The sequence below is a fragment of the Choloepus didactylus genome, chromosome 2 (genome assembly GCF_015220235.1).
Source record: "Choloepus didactylus isolate mChoDid1 chromosome 2, mChoDid1.pri, whole genome shotgun sequence".
Lineage (NCBI taxonomy): Eukaryota > Metazoa > Chordata > Mammalia > Pilosa > Megalonychidae > Choloepus > Choloepus didactylus.
In genome coordinates, this window is record NC_051308.1 from 196152242 (window position 1) to 196180019 (window position 27778).

At 41.3% G+C, this 27778-nt stretch overlaps 1 protein-coding gene across 3 annotated transcripts in view; it reads left to right on the forward strand.

The window, feature by feature from the left end:
* The window catches only part of EPS15 (epidermal growth factor receptor pathway substrate 15), a 209658-nt gene extending 195466 nt beyond the window's left edge, over positions 1 to 14192 (forward strand). For 2 of the 3 annotated variants that reach the window (XM_037827249.1, XM_037827250.1), the window contains exons 22-25: positions 4476 to 4552; positions 6154 to 6316; positions 8552 to 8739; positions 11577 to 14192. In XM_037827249.1, the coding sequence (XP_037683177.1) occupies positions 4476 to 4552; positions 6154 to 6316; positions 8552 to 8739; positions 11577 to 11723 (575 nt within the window). In that variant the 3' untranslated portion in view covers positions 11724 to 14192. The remainder of the gene's footprint in view (positions 1 to 4475; positions 4553 to 6153; positions 6317 to 8551; positions 8740 to 11576) is intronic. The other variant, XM_037827251.1, reaches the window with a different exon arrangement.
* The last annotated feature ends 13586 nt before the right edge of the window (positions 14193 to 27778 follow it).

Here is a 27778-nt window from a genome sequence, read left to right on the forward strand (position 1 = left end):
GAGAAGGGGGACCTGCTCGGAAATCCCAGGGACCCTACGCCAATACCAAGGACTATGGGTCACCGGCAGAGACAGTCTGTGGCAAGACTGAAATGAAGGCTTAGGCTCTTGCAACAGCCTTAAATCTCCAGGAACACCTGGGAGGTTTGATTATTAAAGCTTCCCTGCCTCCCTAACCACCCAGACACGTGCCCCACATTCAGGACGGACAGCACCAACAACACACCCAAATTTAGTGCACCAATTGAACCCCACAAGAATCAGATCCCCACACACCACAAAGACAAAGTTGGGGAGAACTGACTTGAGGGGAATAGGTGACTCATGGATGCCATCTGCTGGTTAGTTAGAGAAAGTGTATGCCACCAAGCTGTAGTTCTGACAAATTAGAGATCAAGTAAAGCAAATGCCAAGAGGCCAAAAACAACAGAAAATCTTAAAGCATATGATAAAACCAGACAATATGGAGAACCCAAACCCAAACACCCAAATCAAATGATCAGAGGAGACACAGTACTTGGCACAATTAATGAGAGAACTAAAAACAGACAACGAGAGTATGGCACAGGATATAAAGGACGTAGAGAAGACCCTAGAAGAGCATAAAGAAGAAATTGCAAGAGTAAATAAAAAAATAGAAGATCTTATGGAAATGAAAGAAACTGTTGGCCAAATTAAAAAGTCTCTGGATACTCATAATACAAGATTAGAGGAAGTTGAACAATGACTCAGCCTTCTCGAGGACCACAGAATGGAAAATGAAAGAACAAGAGAAAGAATGGGGAAAAAAATTGAAAAAATCAAAATGGGTCTCAGGGATATGATAGATAAAACATCCAAATTTAAGAATCGTTGGTATCACAGAAGGGGAAGAGAAGGATAAAGGTCTAGAAAGAGTATTCAAAGAAATTGTTGGGGAAAACTTCCCAAACCTTCTACACAATATAAATAATACACAAAGCATAAATGCCCAGCGAACTCCAAATAGAATAAATCCAAATAAACCCACTCCAAGACATATTCTGATCAGACTCTCAAATACTGAAGAGAGGGAGCAAGTTCTGAAAGCAGCAAGAGAAAAGCAATTCACCACATACAAAGGAAACAACATAAGGCTAAATAGTGACTACTTAGCGGCCATCATGGAGGCGAGAAGGAAGAGGCATGACATATTTAAAATTCTGAGAGAGAAAAATTTCCAACCAAGAATACCTTATCCAGAGGACTTGGGCAAGATGGCGGCATAGAGAGGAGTGGAAGCTAAGTAGTCCCCCCTGGAACGACTACAAAAAAACAGAAACAACTAGTAAATAATCCAGAATAACTGCGGGGGGAACAAACGAGACAATCCACTCATCATACACCAACCTGAATTGGGAGGAATGCCCGAGAACACAGCATAAAATCTGTAAGTAAAACCTGCGGAACCAAGTCATGAGACCCCCTTCCCCATAGCCCGAGCTGCAAAGCCTCGTGGTGCCAGAGAAGCTCTCTCCCAGCAAGCGAATATAGCTCAGCTGAGCTCCAACTGGGGTTTTAAGTAGCGAGTGTGAACTGCTCACTACAGGTCCGCAGCCCCAAAAACAGACAGTGGCTTTGGGTGATGACTGACCTGGGAGAGCCGGAGGGTCGCCTTGGACTGGGTCTGAAGGGGACTATTTCTTTTTTGGCTCAGTGGAGAAAGCCCCAGTCATTTTCAGTTTCCAGGGCTGTGACTCGGGGAAGGGCGGAGACAGCACAAGCAGAGAGCGAGACCATTGAAATGCTAATGACCTCCACCTGGGGGTTCTGTCTTCTCTAGGAGGAAAGGGGTGGGGCCCTTTCCATTCAGAACCAGACCCCAGAGCCTGGGGAAACATACCCATACCTCCTCACACCAGTCAAGAACTATAGGCTGACAGGCGCCACCTGCTGGGCAGAAAAGCACAGTGACCCGAGGCATCAAAGAGTGGAGCAATTTTCTAAGACACACCCGCAGGGAAACCAGATACTGAGTATTTCTTCCCTCTGGGACCTGAGCCTGTTCTGGTCTGGGAAAACCTGATTTGGATAACCAAGGAAACCATGCCTAGACAACAGAAAATTACAACCTACACTAAGAAAAACAAAGTTATGGCGCAGTCAAAGGAACAAACGTACACTTCAACTGAGATACAGGAATTTAAACAACTAATGCTAAATCAATTCAAAAAGTTTAAAGAAGATATTGCAAAAGAGATAGAGGCTGTAAAGGAAGCACTGGACATGTATACGGCAGAAGTCAAAAGTTCAAAAAAACGACTAGAAGAATCTATGGAAATGAAAGAATACCTTATCCAGCACAACTCTCCTTCAAATGTGAGGGAGAGCTTAAATTTTTCACAGACAAACAAATGCTGAGAGATTTTGCTAATAAAAGACCTGCCCTACTTCAGATACTAAAGGGAGCCCTACCAACAGAGAAACAAAGAAAAGAGAGAGAGAGATCGAGAATTTTAATAGACATATATAGAACATTACATCCCAGGTCACTGGGACACACATTCTTCTCTAGTGATCACGGATCTTTCTCCAGAATGGACTGTATGCTGGGACATAAAACAAGCCTCAATAAATTAAAAAAAAAAAAAATTGAATTTGTTCAAAGCACATTTTCTGACCACAATGGAATACAAATAGAAGTCAATAAGCATCAGAGACTTGGAGAATTCACCAACACCTGGAAGGTAAAATGAGGGGGAGATGAAAACATTCCCGGATAATCAGAAGCTGAGGGACTTTGTCACCAGTAGATCAGTCCTATAAGAAATGCTAAAGGGAGTTGAGCAGGCTGAAAAGAAGGGACACTAAACAATTGACTGAAACTACATGAAGAAATAAAGATTTCCCGTAAAGATCACATGGTAAATATAAATACCAATACTACTGTATTTTTGATTTGTAACTCCACTGTTTACTTCCTACAGGATCTAAAATACATAAACTGTAATGATAAATCAGTGTTTTTGGACTCAGTGTAGAATATGTAATTTTTGACAAGAACTACATAAAGGTGGGGGAATGATGGAGTACAGGAACATAGTTTATGTGTCCTATTGAAGTTAAGTTGGTATCAAAGAAAAACAAGATTGTCATAGATTTAAGAGGTTAAATTCAAGCCCCACGGTAAACACAAAGTATCAGAGAATATGACCATAGATATGAATAGTAGAGTAGGGGTTAGGAGAAGTGGGGGAAGGGGCAATGGGGAGTTAAGAAATGAGTGTAGGGTTTCTGTTTGGGGTGAAGGGAAATTTCTAGTAATGGATGGTGGGAAGGTGATAGCATTGCAACATTCTAAATGTGATTAATCCCACTAATGGAATGCTAGGGAGGGGGTGGAATGGGAAGATTTAGGCTGTAGATATGTTTCCACAATTGAAAAAAAATAGTCTAAATAGATGACAATTAAATGCCAAGGATGATCCTGGATGGAATCTGAGGATGGAGGAGAGGAGGCTCAAAGGGACACAGATGGGACATAAGGGGAAAAAAAAGGAAATATAGAATGTAAGCTTTGTATCAATGTTGAATTTCTTGAACTTCTTAGCTGTGCTTAATGAGATTGCATAAAAGAATGTTCTTGTTCATGGGAAAGGTATATGTGAATTATATTGTTTTTTCAAAGATGTGTGCAGCTTGCTCTCATATGTTCAGAGGACAGAGCAATAGATGATGGTTGATAGGGAGGGAGGGAGGGAGAGAGGGAGGGAAAGAAAGAAATGGTGGTGTGACAGGATGTTAAAGTTGGTGGATGGGGTGTGCTGGAGTTCCTGTGTATGGGGTTTGTATTGTTTTTGCAACTGTTCTGTAAGTTTGAATTTATTTCAAAATAAAATTTAAAAAATTAGATTGGAGTGATGAATGCAAATTGTATGATGGTATTGTGAACAGTTGATTGTACATCATGGGTGATTGTATGGTATGTGAATATATCTCAGTAAAACTGAATTTAAAAAAAAAAAAAAAAAACCATCCAAGTTGCCAGCTACTGGTTTTTTCCCTTTAAAGAAAGGGCAGGCCAACTTTTGGAGTACACATTAAATTGAGGTTACTGGTTATTAAAAAACAGATGCTTCAGGATGTGAATATTTAATAGCAGTGCCAGGCTGTTTCCTACAAGTGAACAGGCAGCAATTATTCAAAACTTCCCTTGCTCCACCTTTCCCCATTCTCCCAAGGAAACAATTTTGCATATACCCTTGCTGCTAAAAGACCAAGACTAGCTGCTGGTGCTTCTCATTACTTTTTTGCTTTGATATAAATTAAGTTGTATCTCCATAGAAAGACAGGAAATACTTTGGTGACAAGACCATCTAAAGCGATGACATTAATACCTAAAGTGAAAAGTGCAGATTCCATGGAGAAATATTGTTAGCACCATTAAAAAAAAAAAAAAAGATATAAAATTTTATGTCTTTCTGTCCTATTGCATTGATTTTCTTTATTCATTTTAGCCATAGATCCCTTTGCTTCTGTTTTTGGAAATGAATCTTTTGGAGATGGATTTGCTGACTTCAGCACATTGTCAAAGGTAATTTGCAATGATTAATGGGAAGGGAAATTATACCACCAAAGGAGGAATCCTTCCTTTCAATTGCATAATCCTCTCAGAGACATTACAACTTGATTTCAGTAAGTCACAGCAAATGTGGATTTCAGGTAGAAATGAAAGATAAGAGGTAAAGTAGACACTTTCTGTACCTAAATTAGACTGTGGTGATAGTACTGGTAATTTATAGTCTTACTGCTGACGGATTTGCTCAACAGCTTCAGTGCTTTTCTTAAAAAGTCTTCTGTCTTTTTAAGCATGTTTCTTCCAATTGAATTACATTTAATTTTCCCTGTTGACTGACAGGGTCAATAGCTGTAAAATCTAGGCATTCATTCTGTCCTCTCTGCATTGCTTATTTGATTTTATGTTCTGAAGCGGTTAGGGTCAGTATTACTGTAATAATATGCATAGTTCAGCACTGTATGTCCACTACCTATTTTCCATTGTAGCTCTAGGATTGATTCAGGCCAAGAGAGAAGAATTAGAGGATATGTCAACTTCTCTCTATCCGTGGTTCTCAAACGGACATTTGGCAATGTCTGGAGACATTTTTGGTTTTCACAACTGTGTGTAGAGTGCTACTCACATCTAGTGGATAGAGGCCAGGGATGCTCTAAATATCTTAGATTTTTGGTTTCCACAACTGGGTGTAGGGTGCTACTCATACCTAATGGATAGAGGCCAAGGATGCTCTAAATATCCTACAATGCACAGGACAGTCTCCGACAACAAAGAATTATCTAACCTAAAATATCAGTTGTGCTGCTGTTGAGAAGCCTTGGTCTAAATAGATAGAAAATCATGAAGTCTAATTCATTGTAGAAAAGGGACTCTTTTATTACTCCACGTATTAGAAAGGCAGAGTCTTCAGACCTGCATTAAGGAATCTTTGGGATCAGTTTGCTTGGAAAAATTTACTTTCAAGTTGATTTTATACTTTTTCAAAATGCCATTTTCTTTGTCATTAGTATTAAATTAAATTTTTCCCAAATTTAAATGCATTGGGAATTGTGAGATCAGTATTTTTTTCTTTGATTATGATTTGAATTAGATTTCATTTGAGGAAAGATATCCAGATCCTTTAAAGTGAAGTGCAGGCAGTTTTGTATTGAATATTGCCTGAAGCTTGACAACTTTTAATCCTTAGCTGGCTTGTTTTGGTTTGACCTATTGCTCTTAATAAGTAGGGATTTTATTATCACTATTCACCTAGAATATTTCTAAAAATTTCTTCCTTTTGACCCTCAATGGAAAGATTAAAATTTCAGTGCTCTCAAAATTGAAGTAAATACTGCTGCATTAATACTTATTATGATCATTCTTCCACAGTTGTGGGAACCAAAAATGTCTCCAGACATTGCCAAATGTCCGTTTGAGAACCACTGATAAAGAGAAGTTGACATACTCTCTAATTCTTCTCTTGGCCTGAATCAATCCTAGAGCTACAATGGAAAATAGGTAGTAGACATACAGTGCTGAACTATGCATATTATTATAGTAATACTGACCCTGTGACATCATGCACAGTTTGCCTGGTATAATGTATATAACCATCTATAAACATTTCTCTTAAAACAAAGGTCAACAATGAGGATCCTTTTAGTTCTGGCACATCAAGCTCTGTCAGCAATGTGGTCATTACAAAAAACGTGTTTGAGGAAACATCAGTCAAAAGTGAAGATGTACCCCCAGCACTGCCACCAAAGATTGGAACTCCAACAAGGCCCTGCCCACCACCACCAGGTATGACAGTTGGTACCTTTCCTAAATCAGCTAGATCTCTTTTCTCTTTCTGAAGAGTACTGTGTAGGCCTTAACGTATGTACTTATATAAAGGGCCTTAAAAAAAATGAGGCAAAAAACATGGCAGAAGCCTGCTGCTATCTTCAGTCCTGACCCCATACAGAATTATAGACTGTGCCTAAGAGGCTAGCATGTGCAAACTTCATGAGCTGCCTTTCTGGCAAGAGCCAATTTGTTATTTGTTTGTTTGTTTGTTTTAATCATTTTACTGTGCCGGTAAGTGGAAAAAATGAAAGTGTAGACAAAATGGCCTGCCTTTTGGAAATTTATGATTGCCATTTGAACTATACTTTCCACAGTTCCTACATTTCAGTGTTTTAATTAATTTCTATAAAAGGAGATGGATTTGAAATTCCCTTCTTTTCTTGCCAGATGTAAAGTCTACCTTAAATCCTAAATCCTTTAATGTGAGAATATTTGGCCTCTCTGGGATCCAGAATTCAGCAATACAGTGGTTTAAAACAAAGTATTATGTTTCTTGAAGGAAAATATGATTTTACCTCACTTAGTAAAAGATTCCTTTATTTTGTAATAGTGACTTTTTTTTTCCAGGAATAAAACCTTAATAGCTTTGGATTTCTTTTGTTTTGTTTATAATAAAAATAAAACCCATGAGAAGTGGCTAAAAAGACAGTTAGTTCCCTCAGTAGTTGTGGTGCTGCTAGGCTGTTATATGAGGAGACACATCTTGCACATTGTTGTTTTAATCATATATTATTTCTTGGTAAATTTTCATCCCCAGTAGTTATAGATTATTGTTATTGTCTTTTCATTATAAACTCCCCATGATTTTTCTTGGGCAGATTATTTTTCTCTTCTGTGACCTAAAGAATTGCTTATACAATTGTTATTACTCAGCTACCTGTTGAAAAATCAAGTGAACAAGTTGAGTGATTCCTGTCTTTTAAGGAAAATTTCCCTATATCATATGTTGCTAGAGGATATGGCAGTGAGGCTATTAGAATATATTTTTTTAAAGCAATTTGTTCATTAAAATTTTATCCTGTATGATGCCAGTTGTGAGGTTATTTTTTAAATCTTATGTAAAATAATATACTGGCACCTTGATTAAATCTAAGAATCTTCAACAAAGTGAGTGTATGTCATTATAAAAAAATCAGGGAAGGAGAGGAGGTTTGTTGGAAAGAGCACTGTACTGGGAACCTAAAGGTCTAGGTTCTGATGCAGAATCTTCCACTGACTGGTTCTTTGATCTTTAGTGTATAATTTCATATGCCAGCTTCAACTGCATCAGCTCTTAGATGGTGGCAGTAATTCTAATTTTGCCTACCTTCACAGGAAGGATCCATTGAGATACGAGATATGAACATCTTTTGTAAGCTGCTACAGTGATGGAAAGAATGTGTTGTTATGATAACTATTACCAGCCTCAGTCATTTTAGGAAAAGTATATACTGGAAGATATTTTAACACCTATTCTTATTTTTTCTTCAAGAAGAACTAAGTTTAAGTAAGACTTTAAAGTTAGAGAACTTGTTTGAAAATGGTGATGAGTTATTAAGTGAATAACAGGGCAGTATGCTGTTGTTTAGTCAAAGATTAGTTTATCAGCAAAGACTAAGATTAAGACCCTGGGCTTCAAAACATTCTGTTTATTCTTCAGTTTGAAATACGGTGGATGGCAAAAAGTAGGTAGAGTTTTGCCAAGGTAATTTTTAATTTCATGCTCCCATGTGTTGTATGTATGGCAAAGAAAAATCAGAAGAATTTTGGCATTTTTCAAAGGTCATTGCCCTTACTGCCACTACTAGACAGCTATCTAAATATCAGGCAGTGGTTATAACAGCAGAGGCTGTGCTGTCTGTATTTTTTGTCCTTTTCTTCCTCTTTTATCCTTGCCTCCCTCTTTTCTTGGGAACATGTGCTTTGGAGGAAAAAAAGTTTAATCTTTGGGCAGAAATATAGTTCTTGGCCCATCCCTTCTTTGCTATTTTTTCATTTAGCTACATAGAGCTAGAACGTATTTGAGAAGTTGTGTGTGAAGATTTGAGGACAGATTCTTGGTGTGGCGTTTAAGACAATATGGAGAATATGTTTTAGGCTGTCACCTCAATCCCCCACCCCTAGTTCTTTAATGCTTCCTGTGTTCATGTTCTTGTATGTTTGTGTTTGCCGTATTTGCTGGTTGAGTTAATTGTAATGATTTTGATCCAGGGAAAAGACCCAACAACAAATTGGATTCTTCTGATCCCTTTAAACTGAATGATCCATTTCAGCCTTTCCCATGCAATGATAGCCCCAAAGAAAAAGATCCTGATATGTTTTGCGATCCATTCACTTCTTCTACTACTACCACTACCAATAAAGAGGCTGACCCAAGCAATTTTGCTAACTTCAGTGCTGTAAGTACTGTGAATGGGCTGTTTGGGGGAAAATCTTACCATTTATTGTTTAAAGTTTTCAAGATTACTTTGGAATCTGCCAAATTTGGATCACTTGAACCAAAGTTACCAACATACTAAAAATGATCTTTGATTCTTCCCCCAAGCAAAACTTCTGTTTGATTCTGTTTTGATGGTTCTAAAACTGTTCATTGCACAAACAACTTTAGTAGTCTTGGTTCTTGTTATATATACAAGTTGTTTTGCAAATCCTTCTCTTAGTCTTGGAGTGGAACGTAAATAAAATCCTGAGAGGAGTTATTTTGCAGATGGCTAGGGCCATTAGCCAATGCTGTCTGCCTACTGGATGAATAATACCAGTAATGAGCTTGTGTATTTGTAACTGTGTATGTGTGTTTGTGCATAAAGTTTTGATGATTTCTGGAGACCAGTCAGCAGCTATTATGTGAGAGGATAGGGCCAAAGATTCTTTAAATAGAAACTATAATTGTGGTTTTATATTAGTAGCTTTTTAAAAATGTGAATGTCAAGATCTAAAATCTGATTGTCAAACCTAACCAAGTTTTTTTTTTAATTAAATTCAGTTTTATTGAGATATATTCACATATCATACAATCATCCATGGTATACAAATCAGCTGTTCACAGTACCATCGTATAGTTAGGCATTCATCACCCTAGTCTATTTTGAACATTTTCCTTAACACCAGAAAGAATCAGAATGAGAATAAAAAATAAAAGTAAAAAAGAACACCCAAATCATCCCCCCATCCTACCCTATTTTTCATTTAGTTTTTGTCCCCATTTTTCTACCCATCCATCCATATACTGGATAAAGGGACTGCGATCCACAAGGTTTTCACAATCACACTGTCACCCCTTGTAAGCTACATTGTTATACAATCATCTTCAAGAGTCAAGGCTACTGGGTTGGAGTTTGATAGTTTCAGGTATTTACTTGTAGCTATTCCAATACATTAAAACCTAAAGAGGGTTATCTATATAGTGCATAAGAATGTCCACCAGAGTGACCTCTCGACTCCATTTGAAATCTTTCAGCCATGAGCTTCACTTAAAACCTAACCAATTTTAATTATTGGTTAAGGCTTTAATTCACTAACCTTCCATGTTTACTCTGCACACTGTCAGAGCTGATTAGACTAGACAGACCATTAGAAACAGTAGAGGGGCACTGATAGTAACACAGGCAGGGCTTGTAAGAGCACAGAAATGGGGCAACCAACCATGGAGGTGGTGCTTTGGAGGAACATAAAGCAGTGCCATATATTCCATCACTATTCAGATAAAAATAAGTCTTTTTGGTTTTTTTTTTTTAATAGAATTCTTAGAGTAGCTTACAAAATTTTATTTTCCCTGAATTTTTTTTTCAGGGCAAAATGACCTTTATTATCACTGCCCATTACATAAAGGACTTTTCCTCTCCTTACAGAATTAGATAATCTAATAGCCAATTAATCCTGGCCACATTTTGCCTGTCTTCCTCCTCAGTGTAGCATTTGGTCACCCAACCACTCACTTTATCCCTACAGCCATTTCTAGTTAGAAAGGAGTCAGGCAGGGAATCTGCTTGCAACTAAGGCAGACATAATTGGACTGAGCTTTCTAGATTCTGAATTTATTCTTTGAGTTCCAGTGGCTTCTTCTGAAGTGAAGGAGCAGACTAGAAATCAGTATTATTTTGAATATTCTGAAAATGGAGTGTCAGGATTATGCTGATTTGACTTTTGTTAGATGGAATTTGAATTGTTTCAAGCAGAGAATCAAGAATTGGCCTTTTAGGAGATTATAATCCTCTTATTTAATATAAAATACCCTCTGGCACTGTACGGCAATTAGTGTCTTAAATATAGTTTCTGCAAGTCAAAACCTGGTTGAAAGGAGTCTTGAACAATAGATGAGGTGCTTTACTTATTTCATACTCCACAATCTCAATATACCATAATATTAAGCAGTTCATAATAAAAATGTCTTTCTTTTTTCATTATGAAAGATTTGGTAAGAATTATGTTTGTTAAGTTTCAAAGACCTGCTAATTCCCTAGGAGAAAAAGCTACCATTTTCAAAAAGCCTAACAGTTTCTTTCATATCATCTCTTTATGGGATTCCTCCATGTGACAGGACTCGAAGCCAAGTAAAAATTTCTGTTTAGTATCTGCCAAGATTGCTGTTTTGGGTGGATAAAAATATTTCTCTGACCTAATAATGACCAGTGTTAAGGTTTTATTTAGACTGGGTCAAAAAGTTCTCAAAGCCTGCCAAAGCTTCAAAATCTTCCTAATGCTTTTCAAAAAATGATCTGGTCCACATCTTGCTTAGTATACTTTGTACTTTTAAGTTCTGCATAGCAAAACCCAGCATACTTTTTGCTTCATAGTTTTTCTGTACCTGAAGGTCTAGGATAAGAGAGATTTACAAGTGGGATTAAGTTAAAAATGATTTCTCATGTGAGGATGCTCACTAAAGTTGAAGTAGTAAATGTTTTGCATTAGATGAGAAAGGCCATCCCTCTCCTGTTTTTGAATCTCCTAATCTACCTAAAGCATTTCTACTTTTTAAAGTGATGTTTGGTAGTATTTAGTTTTATAGGCTCTCTATTTGTATAGTGGTTTAATTTTTTAAATTAAACCAAAATATAATAACTGGTTAAACTTAAACCTGTTTTCAGGAAAAAAATTTAACAAGTAACACATAAGGCTATTCCAAGTCATTCTGGTGAAACAAGTAATTAATGCACTTTTTTCCTTCTTTTTGTTTTCTTTTATTCATTCATTCATTCATTCATTCATTTGTTCGTTCATTTGGTCTTTTAAATGGCAGTATCCCTCTGAAGAAGACATGATTGAATGGGCCAAGAGGGAAAGCGAAAGAGAGGAAGAACAGAGACTTGCCCGACTGAATCAGCAAGAACAAGAAGACTTAGAACTGGCTATTGCACTCAGCAAATCTGAAATATCAGAAGCATAAAGAATTCTCATGTCGTTTTTCAACAGTACTCTTACTTCCTGAATACTGAAGCTATTTACAAAGTGTATCAAAACTACCTGTAAGCATGGGGATACAAAAGATTTGAGATTCCTGTAAATGTGACAAAGTTTGTTTTTTTACTCCCATTTCAGGTTTGTCTTTTTTTTTTTTTTCTGTAAAAGCAGTAACCAGTCAGACAACTTCACTTAGGCCCCTGTTCTGGTGTGCATTTACTGTCAGCTTTTGACTGCCTGTGCTACTTTTACTTATAAAGCTAGAGCACCCAAACTTCTGCCTTCCAGAATATAAAGAAGAAATAGTTTCACCTCTATGCTACCCTTGTTCTGTGGTTATTCTGATGATAGCCAGTGGGGTCTCTAAGGTTTGCAGTATTCTCCCTTGATGTGGCTGGTTGAGGGGAAAGGAAAGAACATCCTATTTCTTTTTTGATGATGCAAATTGGCTAGTTAAAATCTCATGTCTGTATTTCCTTATATTAAAAGTATTATTTAGTTTGTTTTATAGGGACAAGGAAAAATTTTTGCATAGATTTACTCAGCAATTAAAAAAGAGATGCTTTTAGTTGAAGCTTTTATAGCCTCAGATTTGTTCTTTTCCTAAAAATAAACATTAAAGCCTCATGTGTGAAATATTTTGAAAAAAAACAATTTCTCTGGATTCAAAGAATTTTAAACCAACAGATACCTCTCCAAATGTTTGCTAATTTAAAAAAATCAGTTTCTTACATATCAAATTTGTAAGAAAACATTCATTTTAAGTGGTCAGAATTTATCATCTAAAATATACCCATCAAACCAAGGTAAGCAAAAATCTTAACATGGAAGCCACTGTGCCTTTGCTATGGCACTGTCCTCTTTGGTTCATGATAGGATTATTTTTGTGCTTTTGCAGAAAAAAACAAGCAAGTTAGAACTGGAGGGTACTTTAATTTTTCATATATTTTTTTTGTTTTCCTTAATGAAGGCTCAGTTACTTGACTTGAAATGTAAAAATTTTCACTGAATACAAATGGAAATGGTGATATGTATTAAATCGCTTGTTTTGTTTTTTTTTTTCTTTTGGTCCGTCTTTGTGGTTTAAAAATAGTTTATTTACTCTCGTCATGTTTTTCACCTATAAAATTGGCAAACTAACAAAAAAATTCTTGACTTTTAATTGGGATAAAAGAGACCTGCCAAAGTATTAAATCTCTTCATGTTAAAAGCCCCTCTCCTGTAAAACTGACCCTAGCAGGTATGCTGAATTTCAAGTAGACTGTGAAATGACTGTAAATTGAAGAAAATCTTAATTTTTTTAACACTTAAAATCTTAATTTTTTTCATGTGCTGATTTAGATAATGTATTTAATACCAAGATAAAGAAAAATGCACTTAAAAACTGAAATTCTCTGGTGTCAGCAAGTTAAGGTGGTATTGATTTGTGTTAATTCAGAGTAACTTGCCCAGCCCATAAATAAATTCCAAAATATCCAATTCATTTCATCCTGAAATAGTGCTTTTTTTTTCTCCACGCACAATTGGATTGCTGCAGTTCAGAACAAAACTTAAACCACTTTATTGCACTGCTACTTTTTTCTACTTTTGTAAATAGAAACATTTCAGCATAAAAGTCATATATGTGAAGCAAGGACTGAATCATCATCACGAGGCTTTAATTTTGTTAAACTAATCCAGTGACCTAAGAATATATACTGCAAAAGTTGATTGGGAAGGTTATTGGGAGTTATGATAGGTAGTGTGTTTTTTTTTTTTTTTCTTTCCCTTACTCTTCAGGAAAAAGGTAAGTTGACTTGAACAACCTTCTTTTGCACTGGGAAAATGAATAAATGTTTGAAATACTTTTAAATAATTTTTTTAATAAAAACTCTGGAAAATATTAAAGATCTATAACTTATATTTACCAACTTTCAATGTCATAAATGTACCCTAATCTTATGTATGTTTAACTGGAATACATAGATTATTATCTTTTGTTAAAATATGTATACTCAGTGGACCAATATAATATTAAAGTATGTATATATTATATAAATATATCTGTATCTCATGTTCACTTGTGTAGGATGAATGTCTTAGAGTTGTTTGTGATGATATTTTACATTGTTGACGCTGGCTCCAAAACCTGTGCTTGAAAAGGACAGATAAGTATTGCTGAGACCTAAGTGGCACTACTTACAAAGTTTTAACTATCTTCTACATACTTGTTCACGTTGATTTGGGCTCTCTTTATACAATTTTCTCTGTTTCAGACTTCCACATTGTAGCCTATAATTATGAGAACAATAAACTTTAAGTAAATAATAAAACATCCTATCATACATCCTATTCAAAATGGAATTTTGCACAGTTCTCTGATTATATCCATGCTATGTCCAAGGGGGGTAGTCACACAATGAGTACAGATTAATATGTATAAAGCTGGTATAAAATAAATGCTCAATAAATTTTAGTTTATTGTGGTTATGCCCATTATTGTGAAAGAGAGGTAAGAAATCTGTGTGCCTAAAAACACAGCCTGAAACATAAATTGCTTTGCATATATTTGTGGAATGAAGATTAGTGATATAGGCTCTGAAAAGGCAGTTGTGATTTAGTAAATTAATATGGTCCTGGGAATGAGTTCCTGTTCTGCCATCTTTGTGAAAGTAATGTAAAGTAAAGATGACTTTGAGAAAGTTATCTAACTTCCCTGAGCTTCATTTTCATCATCTGAGCGTGGTGATACTTAACAGGATTGTTCTGAAGATTAAATGTTATCCTGAGGAACATAGTAGATGCCCAATAGATGTTAGGTCACAGTTTTATTAATAGTAAAAACAGCTATCAGTTACTGAATGCACCTTATGTGTGAAGCACTGTACTAAGCACTTAATGTGTGTTTTCTCATTTAATGTTCCAGAGAGCCCTAACTAAGAGGTATTATTATTATCCCCTATTTTAGAAATGGGGAATCTGAGGCTCAAAAAAGTTCGAATAACGTACTTCAGATCATACAGCTAATAAGTAGCTGAGCCAGGAATTCAACTCTGGACTGTATGATTCTAACACAATACTCTTCCCAGTTTACCATGATTCACCACATTTTCTGTTTTAAAAAAAAAAAAAAAAAAAACTTACAGGAAATCCTAAGAACAGGACATAATAATAACAATAACAAGAAGCCAGAGGAGTTAAGATTTTTAACCTGAGTTTGATGGGGAACCAGTGGCATGTTTTAGTAGGAGTAATAGGGGCAGATTTTGGTTCTGGAACAATCTGACTGCAGCATGAAGGATGGTTTGGAGGGAGAGAGAAAAAAACAGACTGCTGTCAGGGAGATTCAGAGGCCATGGCAGTAGCCTAGAAGATAGATGAAGGCCTGAATTGAGGTATTGGTACTGAGGATGGAGAGGACATATTATGGAGTCCAAATAATACAGTGGAGCAAAGCAAGGATATACAAAGTCACCCCGGAGAGGTATTATAGCTACCCAACCAGTCAAACCAGACTGTAACCTGATTAAACATATTCTTTGGAAAATTGTGTCTATCAAAGGGACCCAGGCAGTCCAGGATGCAAAGAGCAAGAGTAGCCTCGGAGGCAGGAGTCATCCAAGTACCAGCAAGGGAGAGAAATTATTCAAACAATTATGGGTACTTTAAGCCCTGTGGCAAGCAACTATTTGTTTTTGCTGGAAAGTGGCATTCTGGTTTTTATATCAGTCCCTATGCACTTAATGGGAGGTTTTTTTTCCTTTAAACAAATCTTAAGGGAATACTACTTGAAGGAAATAAAGGTATTCCTAGTCGTTTATAGTGTGTAGAATCCTTTTGAAATGTACATAATTTTACCCGCTAACTCTGTTTTCAGATGCCAGGTAATACATTAGTTGGATCATGAAATTAATTTAGTGAATCATGAGCAGCATATAAAAAATGTAAACAGAATAAAGTAGAACGAACTCTTGTTTTTCCATACCCCTTTTCAATAATTATCAATTCATATCCAATCTTATTTTATCTGTACTTCTATCCACATCCCTTCTCATGTTTTTTGAAGCATATCTTAGGCATTTTCTTCATTTATAAAATTTTCCAGTATGTTAATGGGCAGCATTTTTAAAATCATGAAATAGAATTCATTATTGAATGTGTATGAGTCACAATATGAAATGTTTGAAAGTACCAATTTTTAAAAATCTCTTTTAAAGTAAGAAATTCAGGTTCTAATGTTATGTATTCAGGGAAAATAAAAGATTATCTCGTGGAGGGGAAGATGTATCTCTGTATAAAGACCCCAACCATTTTTCTTCCCATCTAACAAGTGTATGGAGTGTGTGCAACTGCTTAAGACCTAAGAGCTCAGTCTCAACCTCTCCTTTCTGTTTCCTCTAGAGTCAGCCCTTGCAAGGACTCTTATTTTGTGGGAAGAAAAAGGGTCAGGAAAAGGAACTAACGCTTACTGAGGACCTTCTCCAAGCCTGGCACTAAGACTCTTAGCATAAGTTAGCTTATTTACTCTCCACAACACTTAGAATAGATACACACATGAGGTCTAGAGATAGAAGTGACTTGGCTAAGACCCCTCAATCTCAGAGACCAAGCAAGGTTTCAGCCCAGGTGTCTGTGCTCTGGAGACTATATGTGGTATGGTTCATAGTCAAAACTCTGGTCTCAGAGTGGGCAGAAGCAGGTTAGGAGTTCCCCATCCCACCCCCGTGCAGAATGCTGCCTTAACCACATATAAGCATAAGAACTGATAACCTCAAAGAAAACCATAGTTCATCACAGCTTCCTGAGAAGGTTCTCAGCCCTGTAAAAGGAACCCGGACCTAGGAATTTTACTAACATGGATCTAAAATCTGGCCTTACCACTTGCTAGCTGTGTGTCTTTGGGCAAATATCTTAACCTCTCTGGTCCTTGATGTCCACATCTTTAAAATAGGGATAACACTTCCTCACAGGGTTGTTGTTAGGATTAGAGATGATATGAGATTAGAGTGAGCAGATACTAACTAAGAGCTGTGATGTCTTTAATAAGACAAAAGATAATACATTTTAGGATCGTGTCCATCTATGATTACATTTCTACAAGATTTTTGCTGCACAAGGGGCTTAACTTCAGTTCTCTTGAAAGTTCCTTTATACAGAACATTTAATTCCCCACTGATTCTGAGTAAAACTATCACTGTAGGAGGTGCACAGGGCATACCTTATGTGACAGGCACTGTTCTGTTTTGTTTGTATTAACTCATTTAATCCTCACAACAACCCTTGAGATAAGTGCTTTTACTATCCTCATTTTACAGACAAGGAAACTGAGGCACAGAGAGGTTAATAAGTAACTTACCCAAAGTCACATGCAGCTAGTGAGTAGTAGGGCCAAGATGCAAATTCAGGCAATATGGCTCCAGAGCAAGGAGCGATGGGAAGAATAAAGCATGCTTTACCTTGAGGTTGTTATGAGATTCAAAATAAGATAAGCTTTGGGAAAGTGATTCATAAATGCTGTTGGTGCTCTAAGACTGCATGGCAGGTAGAGCTGGGGTTAAGATACAGACTTGAATTTAGCTGCTTGGGTTGAGTCCCAGTTCTGCCACTTAAGTAGCTTATGTGATCTCAAGCAAATTACTTATCCCTCTGTGCCTCGCTTTCTCATCTATAAAAATTGGGATTGTAAAAGGACATACATGATAGGATTGTTTTGAGGATTAAATGAGTTGATACATGTGAAAAGTTTAGAATAATGTCTAACATAGTGCTCAACAAATGTCTGTTATTACTATGAATAGGAAACAAGCCTTGGAGTGTGAAAACGGGTTGAATTCCAGCTCCTGCATCAATTTTAGGAACGTTTCTAAATTTCTGGTTCAGTTTTCTCAAAACAGTTGTTGAGCAAATTAGAGGTAGTGTATTTAAAGGCCCTTAGCATACTGCCTGCCACTGAGTAGAAGCTTGATAAATATTCATTCATTTACCAACACTGAGCATCTATGTGTAGCAATGATGCTAGACTTTGGAAGATGCAGATATGAGATACTCTCTGTATATGGTGAGATAGAAACCTGAAGAGTGAGACCAACAGTGTTGTCCATAACTTAAATATAAGAATTTTTAAATATGTAGTGCTAAATGCTGAGAGAGAGATCCCTGCTATTGGGGAGATATAGGAGGGCTTCCTGGGGGACATGGTTTGACTGTGGACTCAGAGCCTTGGCTGGACTTACAGTCCTTACTAGTAGATGGGACTCTGGGCCTATAGGACACCCCAGGCTTCTGAGGCCCTGTGATATTGTGGCCTGAGAGTCTGGGAAGAAGTCGGCTCTCTACAATGCTCATGGCTGCCAAGCTGGACAAGGATCTATGGGCTGAGGGGTTTGGGCCCCTGGGTGCACCTGTAACTGGAATTTCCAGAACTGGAAGCTCTAGCTTTGTGGTCAGATAGGCAACATTCTTAGGCCCTTGTTGATCTGCCAAAACTATGACATGAGTGCTCAGAGATAGGGGGAAAGTTCAGATATATTCTGCTGCCTGCCAGGAAAGAGAGAGTAACCGCCCAGATGGACCTTAAGTCTTCTGCACTCTGGGTGCTTTGCCAGGGCCTTCTACTCTATGCTCAGCCCACCTGCTGACCATGGCCAGGAAGGGGGAAGCACCAGAGAGGGCTGGGTTTAAAATCTGGCTCCACCACTAGGTCTCAGGGATGCCATTTAACCCCTCAGAGCTTCAGTTTCATCAATTGTAAAATAAGGATAAATGAGTATTTAATAAGATGAAAGCAAATAAGAATTTGTGTAAAACACCTGGCTCAGGACTTGGCACATTAGACAATGTCTAGGGCTTGTCAGAATCAGTCACCATTTATTGAACACAGAATGTGTGCATAAATACCCAGCCCAAAAAAAGACAGAAACTGGGTCTCTTTCTTAGCCATGCTGCTGCCCCTGCCACATACTCTTTCGCTCTCTCCCACCTAGACGGGTCTCCAGGGATCCCTGAATCTAACATTCACGCTGGAGCTGGAGTGGTTGTTCTCAAACAGCTGCTCATAGTACTCCCCTGCTCCTTGTCCTTAGTGGAGCCTCTCATCAGAGTCTGCTGGAGTGTACAAGGAGCTCACCTTGCTCCTTGGTAACTATTTAAAATAAAATAATGGGGCTTCAAACAAAGTTTGTACTGGAAACATTTTCCTCTGTCCCCAATCTCCCATAGGGGTACTGAGAATCAGAAGTCTATGAACAGGGTCATGTCTGAACACCTGGTTTGGCCTGCAGCCTAGCTTTCCAGGCCCAAGCTACAGCCCAACTGCCTGCCCCCTGCCACTCCTGCCAAATGCCCTGCATTCACCACAGTGCTAAGCCCCCTGAGCCCATTCAGGGTGGTCCAGGCAAGCAACACACAGCAAGTTTTGTGCATAGGCAGGAAGGCAAGGCTCTGGTGGTACCACTTTGGCAGAGACCTGGTACTGACATCTGACATCCATCAGTATGGAGGGTGGGCTCTAGACTGGGAGTGGAGAGGCTGGGGTAGATCCTGGCTCTGCCACTGACTCCCTGAGTGACCTTGGACAAATCGCTGGCCCATCCCTGTGCTCACTGATGGGTCTCGACGTGTTTGAGATCTTTTCTGCTCTGGACGGGAGAGGTCCTGAAAAGATCTGCCAAGACCATGACATGAGTACTTGAAACCCCAGGCCCTCTCCGGGTACACCGGAGCCCAGGCAGGGCGGGGAGGCGCCGCCAGGCCGGCCCGGTCCGTCCCGCCCACCCCGTCCGCCCGTGGGTCTCGTCCAGGTGCTGCCGCCCGAGCCGCCGCTGCCGCCACCGCTGCTGCGAGGGGCCGCCGCGCCCCCCACTCCGAGTCCGGCCGGCGCCCATGGCCTTTCTGACAGCCGGGAAGGGGGCGGCCTCTCGGAAAAGCGAGCGCAGGTACGGGCGGGAGGCGCGGAGGGGGCGGAGGGGGCCCAGCTGCAGACGGCAGTGTGCGGGCTGCTGGGCGCCGGGGTAACGGCGGGAGCGCCCCGAGGAGGGGCAGGCCAGCGCCCCTCTCGCCGCACAGGCCCCTGCTCCTGTGTCATCGTCCCCAGCAGGCTGGGGCGGGGCTTGAGGAGTCGCAGTCCCCCTCCAGTCCCCACCCACCCACCCCTTTCTCACCTGAGCCCCGCTTCCGGTGCCACAACCGGTGGGCCACCTGCGAGGGCAACTCAGGGGAGCTGGAGACCGCGGGCGGGGCTGGTAGGCAGCTTGCGTCAGTCGCGTCCGCGCTCAACCCTGCGACTCACGCTCCTGGTCCTCCTGAGCTCTGCTTTAGCAGAGCCGTGAGCATCTTCTGTCCCGCCACAGGTAACCGCTGCACCTCATCCCGCCGAGGTGTGTCCCACATCTGGGGGACAGCAGTGTGGGTTGTAATCCTGGGTTCCAGTCCTGGGCTCCAATTCCAGGGTGGAATTGTGTACACTACAGCTCCTCAAGGTCACCTCTTCAGGGATGTCATTGCCACCTCCCATGCATCATCGCCCCATCTGTCCTCACCCTGTGGATGAGATGGCACCTCCAGATACGTTCCCATGTGAGAGAGGACAGCCCTGACCTCTGCTCTGTGATTTGACCCCCAAATCTTTTGTATTTACATATTTAAAGATCACTCTGCCCCTCTGGAGGTAAATCCAACTACCCTCCCCATGCCTGCATCTAATTGACCTAGGAGCACCTCAAACTCTGCAAGCCCCAAACCAAATGCAGCAAGTTCACCCCCAAACCTGTTCCTCCTCCTCCATCACAGTCATCCACCCAGTTGCCCAAGCCCGAAACCCAAGAATCATCCCTGACAACTCCCTCACCCCTCATCCCAGTCCCCAAGTCCTGCTGATTTTATCTCCTACATGTCTTTCTCAAAACTATTCACTCCCCTTGGACTATTTTCAACAGCTCCTAACTTTCCCAGTGCCTCCAATCTTTCTCTTTTCGAGCATCCTGCAGGCTGGTCTTTCTAAAGCACAAGCCAGGTCATGTCGTTTATCTGTTCTTCACATTCAGACCCTCAAGGGGAGAGACTGTGACCTGTCCAGGCCAATTTCTCATCACTCCCTGACCCTCACTCTGTCCCAGCAATACCAAGTGGCTTGTAGTGCTCGAACAACTGTGCTGGGGCTGCTGGGGTGGCCTCTGCCCGGAATGCCATCCCTCTCCCCTGACACTCATCCTCTAACTCAGCTTTAGGTAGAGCCTTTCTGACCCACCCTTGAGACAGGGCTCCAGCATCTCTGCTTTCCTTCACAGCTCTGATTAGTCTTTCAACAAGTGATGTTGAACACTTACCGTGGTGTAACACTGTACTAGTCACCACAGATATGGTGTTACTTCTCCCACACGTTCTAGTGGGAGAGACAGACATAATCACGAAAACGAATAAACAAGTAAACATCAGAAATAGATGCTGCATAAGACTTAAAATAGGGTAATATGATGGACTTTAGAGCCGACTGTACATAGAACATCCCCGGCAGTGAGGACAGCTCATGTCAGAGCCTGGGCTGTTTCCGAGGAGCAGAAAGGGCTGGGGGTAGAGGGGGTTGTGGATCTGTGCCTGATGAGATCCGTTTGGGAAGCTGCCCAGAACAAACAGGGGAAGGAGCTTGGGTTGTGTGTTGGGAAACCATTAGAGGACATTAGGCAAGGGGTTTACATATTTAAAGATACTCTTGCTACCCCACTGAGAAAGGATTTTACAGGCAGACCATTAGGACACTGGGGCACTGTCACCTGCTCCTTGTCTGTCTCCCCACTACACCTGGGAAGGGGACAGGGTCTATCTGTCCCCATGTCCCCAGAGTCCAGCACAGAATGAGGCTCAGGAGAGGGCATTTTGATTCTGATGAGGACATGGGGGAATGATTTCTAAGAAGGGCAAGATCACCTGGCTGGGGCAATAAGGAGCATCAGTGTTCAGATGGATATTTTTTTGCCCCAGGCCTGCCTTGCCTTGAGAACCCCATTGTTCTCTGTCCTGTAGGCACCAGGGAGCCTTTCAAATGTGCATATGTTGCTGATGTCACAGCGTGGGGGGAGACTGGAGGCAGAGAGACCAGAGGGAAAGCTGACCTGACCATCCAGGAGAAAGATGCTGGGGTGTGGATTAGGAGGATGGAGGAGATGGGGAAGTAGTTAAGACTTTCTGATGAGTCGTGAATGGACAGGCTGGAGGACAAGGCCCAGAATCACCTAGATGGGAGAAAGTGAGAGTCAGTGAGGAGGAGAGGGACAAGGGTCTCTGGCCAAGTAGAGGCCTCTGCACCCCTCTGTGGATTTGTGTAAGGGTGTGCATGTGTAGGCCTGCACACATGTGTCTTCATACTGGAGCCACCCTTAGGAGCCTGCATTCTAGTGGGTTGGACACAAGCCTACTGGTCTAGTGGTTGCTGGATACAAGTGCCCCCAGAGAACTCTTGAGTTCCAGTGGCCATCACAGGGTCTCGCACCTGCAGCTCAAACCCAGGTTTCCATTCTCCCAGCTCAGGACCCTCTCCACCCCCACCTTGCCCACCACACTCCTCTGCCTCTGACAGCCTGGCCAAAGGGTGAGGGGCTGGGAGTGTAAGAAGGAGCCGCTCAACCCCTGCTCTGCCACTTATTGGCTGTGGGACCTTGATCTCTGTGAGCCTCAGTTTACTCGGCTGTAAAATAACATCTACCCATTGGGAGATGGGAAGACCTAGTGAAATCTCCTAGTGAAATATGTAAAGCAGACAGCCACTGGGACTTATTCAGTGTGCAGTAAATGCGAAAATGCAAGTTCACTTCCTTCTTGGCACTGGTGTGAGGTAATCTTCCTACCAGGATATTTGCATTTGACAGGGGATTCTCAAAGACCGAAAAAAGAACGCTTTGAAGGTTTGGGAGCTAAGAGTAGGATTCTAGGCCCCAGGATTGGGTGGCCAGGAGCTGTTAGGGAAACAAATAGGGCCCCTTCCTAACCATTCCAGTTGCACCTCTCGTGGCTATTGTTCCAGGGTGCTCTCCAGGTAGAAGAGAGCACCAGGAACAAAGGGGGATGTGCAGGCAGGCAGATGGCTTTTGAGAGAGTAATTAAGAAGCAGAGCTGTTGTGGAGGGAGGGGCCTCTGCTGCAATGGAGGGGCCCACGTGGAGGAGGCTAGGGGACTGCTGGGGCTGCAGGAGACAGAATTCCTGCTCTTTGGGTGAGCCTGAGCTACAGGAGTCCTCAGATGCCTCCACGTGGGGAGTCTCTAATTAGGAGCCTGAAATCATTGAGCAGCTTTAGGGTCCCTTCCTTGGGAGTGTATCTGGCCTCCACACAGCACTGAATTTTTAGCACTGTGATTCTCAGATCCTGCAAGTTGAAGTGTGTGTGATTCCTGTGCTTGTGATTTGAAGATTCTAAGATTTTATAATGTCGAAGCATCAGATCCCAGGATTCTGGGCCCTATTGCTGAGGGCTGGCCCCGTGGGAATCTCTCTGCCAGCCCAGAAAGGGCAGCGGGATGGATAGGAGAGGGCTCTGTTGTGGGGGGCATGTTATGCCAATCAGATCCTCCACCCCTGGTAACCGTCGCATTAAAAACCTCCAAGTCACCTTTGTTGCTCTTCGTCAATCACAGAGGGATTCAGACTTCAGACATTTTTTGTTCCTTTCTCACAGTAAATGAGAAATAGATTATTTCATTTCTGCCAGCAAGGCACATTTCCTGAAATTGCTTCAGTTGCTTGAGTTTCTTTGTCCTTCCCCTGAAAGTTTCTGCCTCTCAGCTGAGTTTCTCTCTGTGGTCAGTTTCGTTGTCTCCTAATGCCCACCCAGCTTCTCCACTCAGAGCAAAACACGACTGCCAGCAGCTTCTAAGACAAAGGAGTTAAAAGTGCTCTGGTATCAAATAGGCTGTTTTTGAATGCTGACTGCCGCTTTCTAAAAGTGTGATTGTGGACAGATTATTGCTTGGGTTTTGTCATAGGTAAGATGAGAGTTGTGAGGATTGCATGAATCAGTTTATGTAAAGCACTGAGAACAGGACCTGCCACATAGTCAATGCTAAATGAGTGTTAGCAATTATGATGATCAGTCTCTCCAGGGCAGGAGAGGAAGGGGCTTCTTCTCCAGTTCTAGTTAGGAAAAGATCAGGGAAATATTCTGATTGGCCCTTTCCTCCATCAATCACTATGTCCTGGGAGGTGGAGTCACAGTAAGAGGATGCACCTCTCATATAGCCAATGGGGCTAGAGAGGAGGGAAGGAGAAACAGTTCTCCAAAAGCAAATTGGGGGTGGTGGGGTGGTGGAGACAGGTGGGTGGGTGAGGATGATCAGTGTAGCATAGATGTGGCACTGTGCAGGTCTTAAAGCCATAGCCATGTAGTACCCTCTCTATAGGGGCAAAGGAAGGGTTTGGTGCGAGCTGCTTTCTCTGTGTTTTAAACCTTTTCTGCTCATAGCTTTTTGCTTTCCTGGTGGGGCTCTCCTTGTTGGCAGGGATTCAGGAGTTTTGGGGTGGGCAAGTGCCTGATTTGTTCCTGGCTAAAATCCTAGCCCATGGCACAGCGTTGGCACCAATAGGTGTTGGGTGCTTTGAAGACAATAGCCTATGCAGAGGTCCATGAATTTGCTCATTCGTTCATTCATTCATTCATCCAATGGATCCTTTTGGGTATCTCCTAAGTGCTAGGTCCCATGCAGGCACTGGGTCAGGGTTAGAGTGGTGAGAAGTCCATTCTGCCTACCTGCCTTCCCTCCTTCTCTGAGTCTGCCTGTTTTGTTTTCTCTGAGCTCTCCCCTCCCAGAGAAATGGAGCTTACCTACAGAACTTCCACTTCTGGAGGGGCCTAGAGTATCTCCAACAGAGGGAGAGTCTTCCAGCATCTTCTGTCCCAAGAGAGAGCAGGAAATTTCTTTCTTAACCTAAGATTCCCAAGGTTTCCTTTCCTATCCCAAGATCAGCCCTTTCCCAGGTGAACAGCAGTGCAGAAATTGAATGCTTTCAGGTAAAATCCTTGCTCTACCCCCCAGTGACTGGCCTTATCCCATGCCCCCCAGTGGATAATAATATCTAATGGCACTGAGAGGGACCTCAGTTGCCTTATCCAGGTAGACCTGGGCCAAGCCACTCCATTCCTTTTAACCCCCTTTTTCTGTCCCTGCTCTTTCCTTCCTGCAGCCTCAGGCACACTCCCCTATAGGTCCCTTGCAGAATCTGCTCTGGCAAGCACCTGCACACCTTAGAAGAAGTAGCAGCACAACCCCTCTAACTCATTCCCATCTGAGAAACCATCTCCCGCAGATAGAGCATCTGTTTCATATTGAAGGTAACTCTGCTGTTTTTCCAGGAAAATGGATGTGCACTTGCTTTAAGTCTGGGTAAAAAAAAAGTGCTCTGGTATCAAATAGGCTGAGCCCAGGTCAGGCCAGTCAAAGGTGGGGAGGAGGGGTGCGATGGTTAGGTACATGTGTCAACTTGGCCAGGTGATGGTACCCAGCTGTCAGGTCAAGCAAGCACCATCCTAACTGTTGCTGTGAGGACATTTGTAGCTGGTTAATAAACCAACAGGCTGGTTTATTAAATCATCAGTCAATTGACTGCAGCTGTGACTGATTACATCAATGAAGGGCGTGTCTTCCACACTGAGAGAACGCAATCAGTTGAATTTAATCCAATCAATCAGTTGAAGACTTTTAAGTGAGACAGATAGAGGACGTTCACTTCTTTGGCTGCCCAGAAAGCGTTTTCTGAGTAGTTCATCTAAGCTGCCGGTTCATTTCCTAAGGAATTCATCAAACACATTCATCGAAGTTGCCAGTTCATTTCCTGAGGAAGTCATCGAACATTTTCATTGGAGTTGCTAGTTTGCTGCCTGCCCTACAGAATTTGGACTCATGCATACCCACAGTTGTGTGAGACACTTTTATAAATCTTATATTCACAGATATCGCTCATTGATTCTGTTTCCCTAGAGAACCCTAACTAATACAAGGGGGTATCACATCTCCATGGGCTCTGTGCACAGCCCTGAACTCGACACATCACCCTTCTCCTCCGCTAGCTTCTTTCCCCTGGACACCCTCTGAACTTGCTCCCTGCTTCCAGAAGGCCTTCATCCCCTGCTATCCACTACCCGAGTGATCTGGAATAAGAGCAACACGAATCCTAACTGTGCTCTTGACATGCCGGCACTTGACGTGCATCCTCGTTTTCATTCCATATCATCACTCTGACCTGGGAACCTTGTTGTCTCCAGTTTGATAGATGAGGAAACTGAGGCTCAGGGAGGATAAGAGGGCTGCCCCAGATTATGGTGGAGAAGTAAAATTCCAATCCAAGTCTCCTGTTCCAGCTGCTGTACTACACCTCACCCAGAAACAGCTTCAATACTTCCTCACGCTTTCTTGAATACATAGATATTGGGATTTTAATTTTAATATTAAATGTATAATTTTTCATATTCCCTGCATTTATTCATTGAAGCAACAAATGCAATGAGCTCCTACTACATGCCAGACACTGTTCTAGGCACTGGAAATATATTGGAGAACAAAACAGAAAAACATCCCTGCCCTTGTATAGCTTAGATTTTCGTGAAGAGAGACAAGGGAAAAATGAGTGCACAAAATATACAGGATGTCCCCTGAGACTCAGAGCTAGCGCTTGGCAGCTATGAAGGTCAGTATGACCCCATATAGCAACTGTTGAGAGAGCTGAAAAAGAATTCAGACTTCAATTAGAGATATGAGTGAAGCGGATCTGGTTAGGACTAAGGCAAATCAGGCCCAAGGGTAAAGGACTATACTGAGTTTTAAAACTAAAACTTTTGTGTGAGATCAAGGGAGGAGATGTTTATCTGGTGCAGGATCTATATTTTCTGTATCACACTAGATAATTTAACTTGTACAATCAGTTTGTTTGAACACCGTACATGGAGCTTTGAATGGGAAGTGGGATTTGGTGAGTTTGTACAGGCTGGGATGAAATCCCCATACATCCCAGAGTGATACTGGCAGAGAGTAAAAGTGTATTTGCAGGGCCCCCCAAGGAACTGGGGAGAAATGTGGAAATACTGGACTTCCCCACCTGGGTTATTGCTGATTTTCTCACAAACATTGACTACTGCCAATTTGGTGGGCCAAGCCCCTCATCTGGGAGCTTTCCCTTGTGAGACTTGTTGCTGTAAGGGAGAGGCTAAGCCTACTTATAATTGTGCCTAAGAGTCTCCCCCAGAGAGCCTCTTTGTTGCTCAGATGTGCCCCCCACCCCCAAGCCCACTCAGCATGTGAACCCACTACCCTCCTCTCTATGTAGGACATGACTTCCAGGGGTGTGAATCCCCCTGGCAATGTGGGAAATGACTCCTGGGGATGAGCCTGGACCCAACAGTGTGGGATTGAGAGAATCTTCTTGACCAAAAAGGGGAAGAGAGATGAAAGAAAATAGGGTTCCAGTGGCTGAGAGATTTCAAATGGTGTCAAGAGGGCACTCTGGAGGATGTTCTTATGCGCTATATAGATATCACTTTTTAGTTTTTGGTGTGTTGGAATGGCTAGAGGGAAATACCTGAAGCTGTCAAACTGCAACCCAGTGACCTTGATTCCTGAAGACGATTGTATAACTATGTAGCTTGCATGGTGTGACAGTGTGACTGTGAAAACCTTGTGGCTAGCACTCCCTTCATCCAGTGTATGGACAGATGAGTGGAAAATGGGGACAAAAATTAGATGAAGGATAGGGTGAGATGGAGCAGATGAGAAGTTTTGGGTGTTCTTTTTTGCTTTTATTTTTATTTTGAAGTAAGGAAAAGGTTCAAAAATTTATTTTGGTGATGAACACACAGCTGTATGATGGTGCTGTGAATAATTGTATACTGTGGATAACCGTAGGGTGTGTGAATATATCTCTATAAAACTGTATTTGAAAAAAGTAAATGAACAATGGGGGGGGTGAGGAATGGGATGTTTTGGATAGTCATTTTAATTTTATTTTTTGGAGTAATGAAAATATTCAAAGATTGTGGTGATGAATGCACAACTATATGACAATACTGTGAACAACTGATTTTACACTTT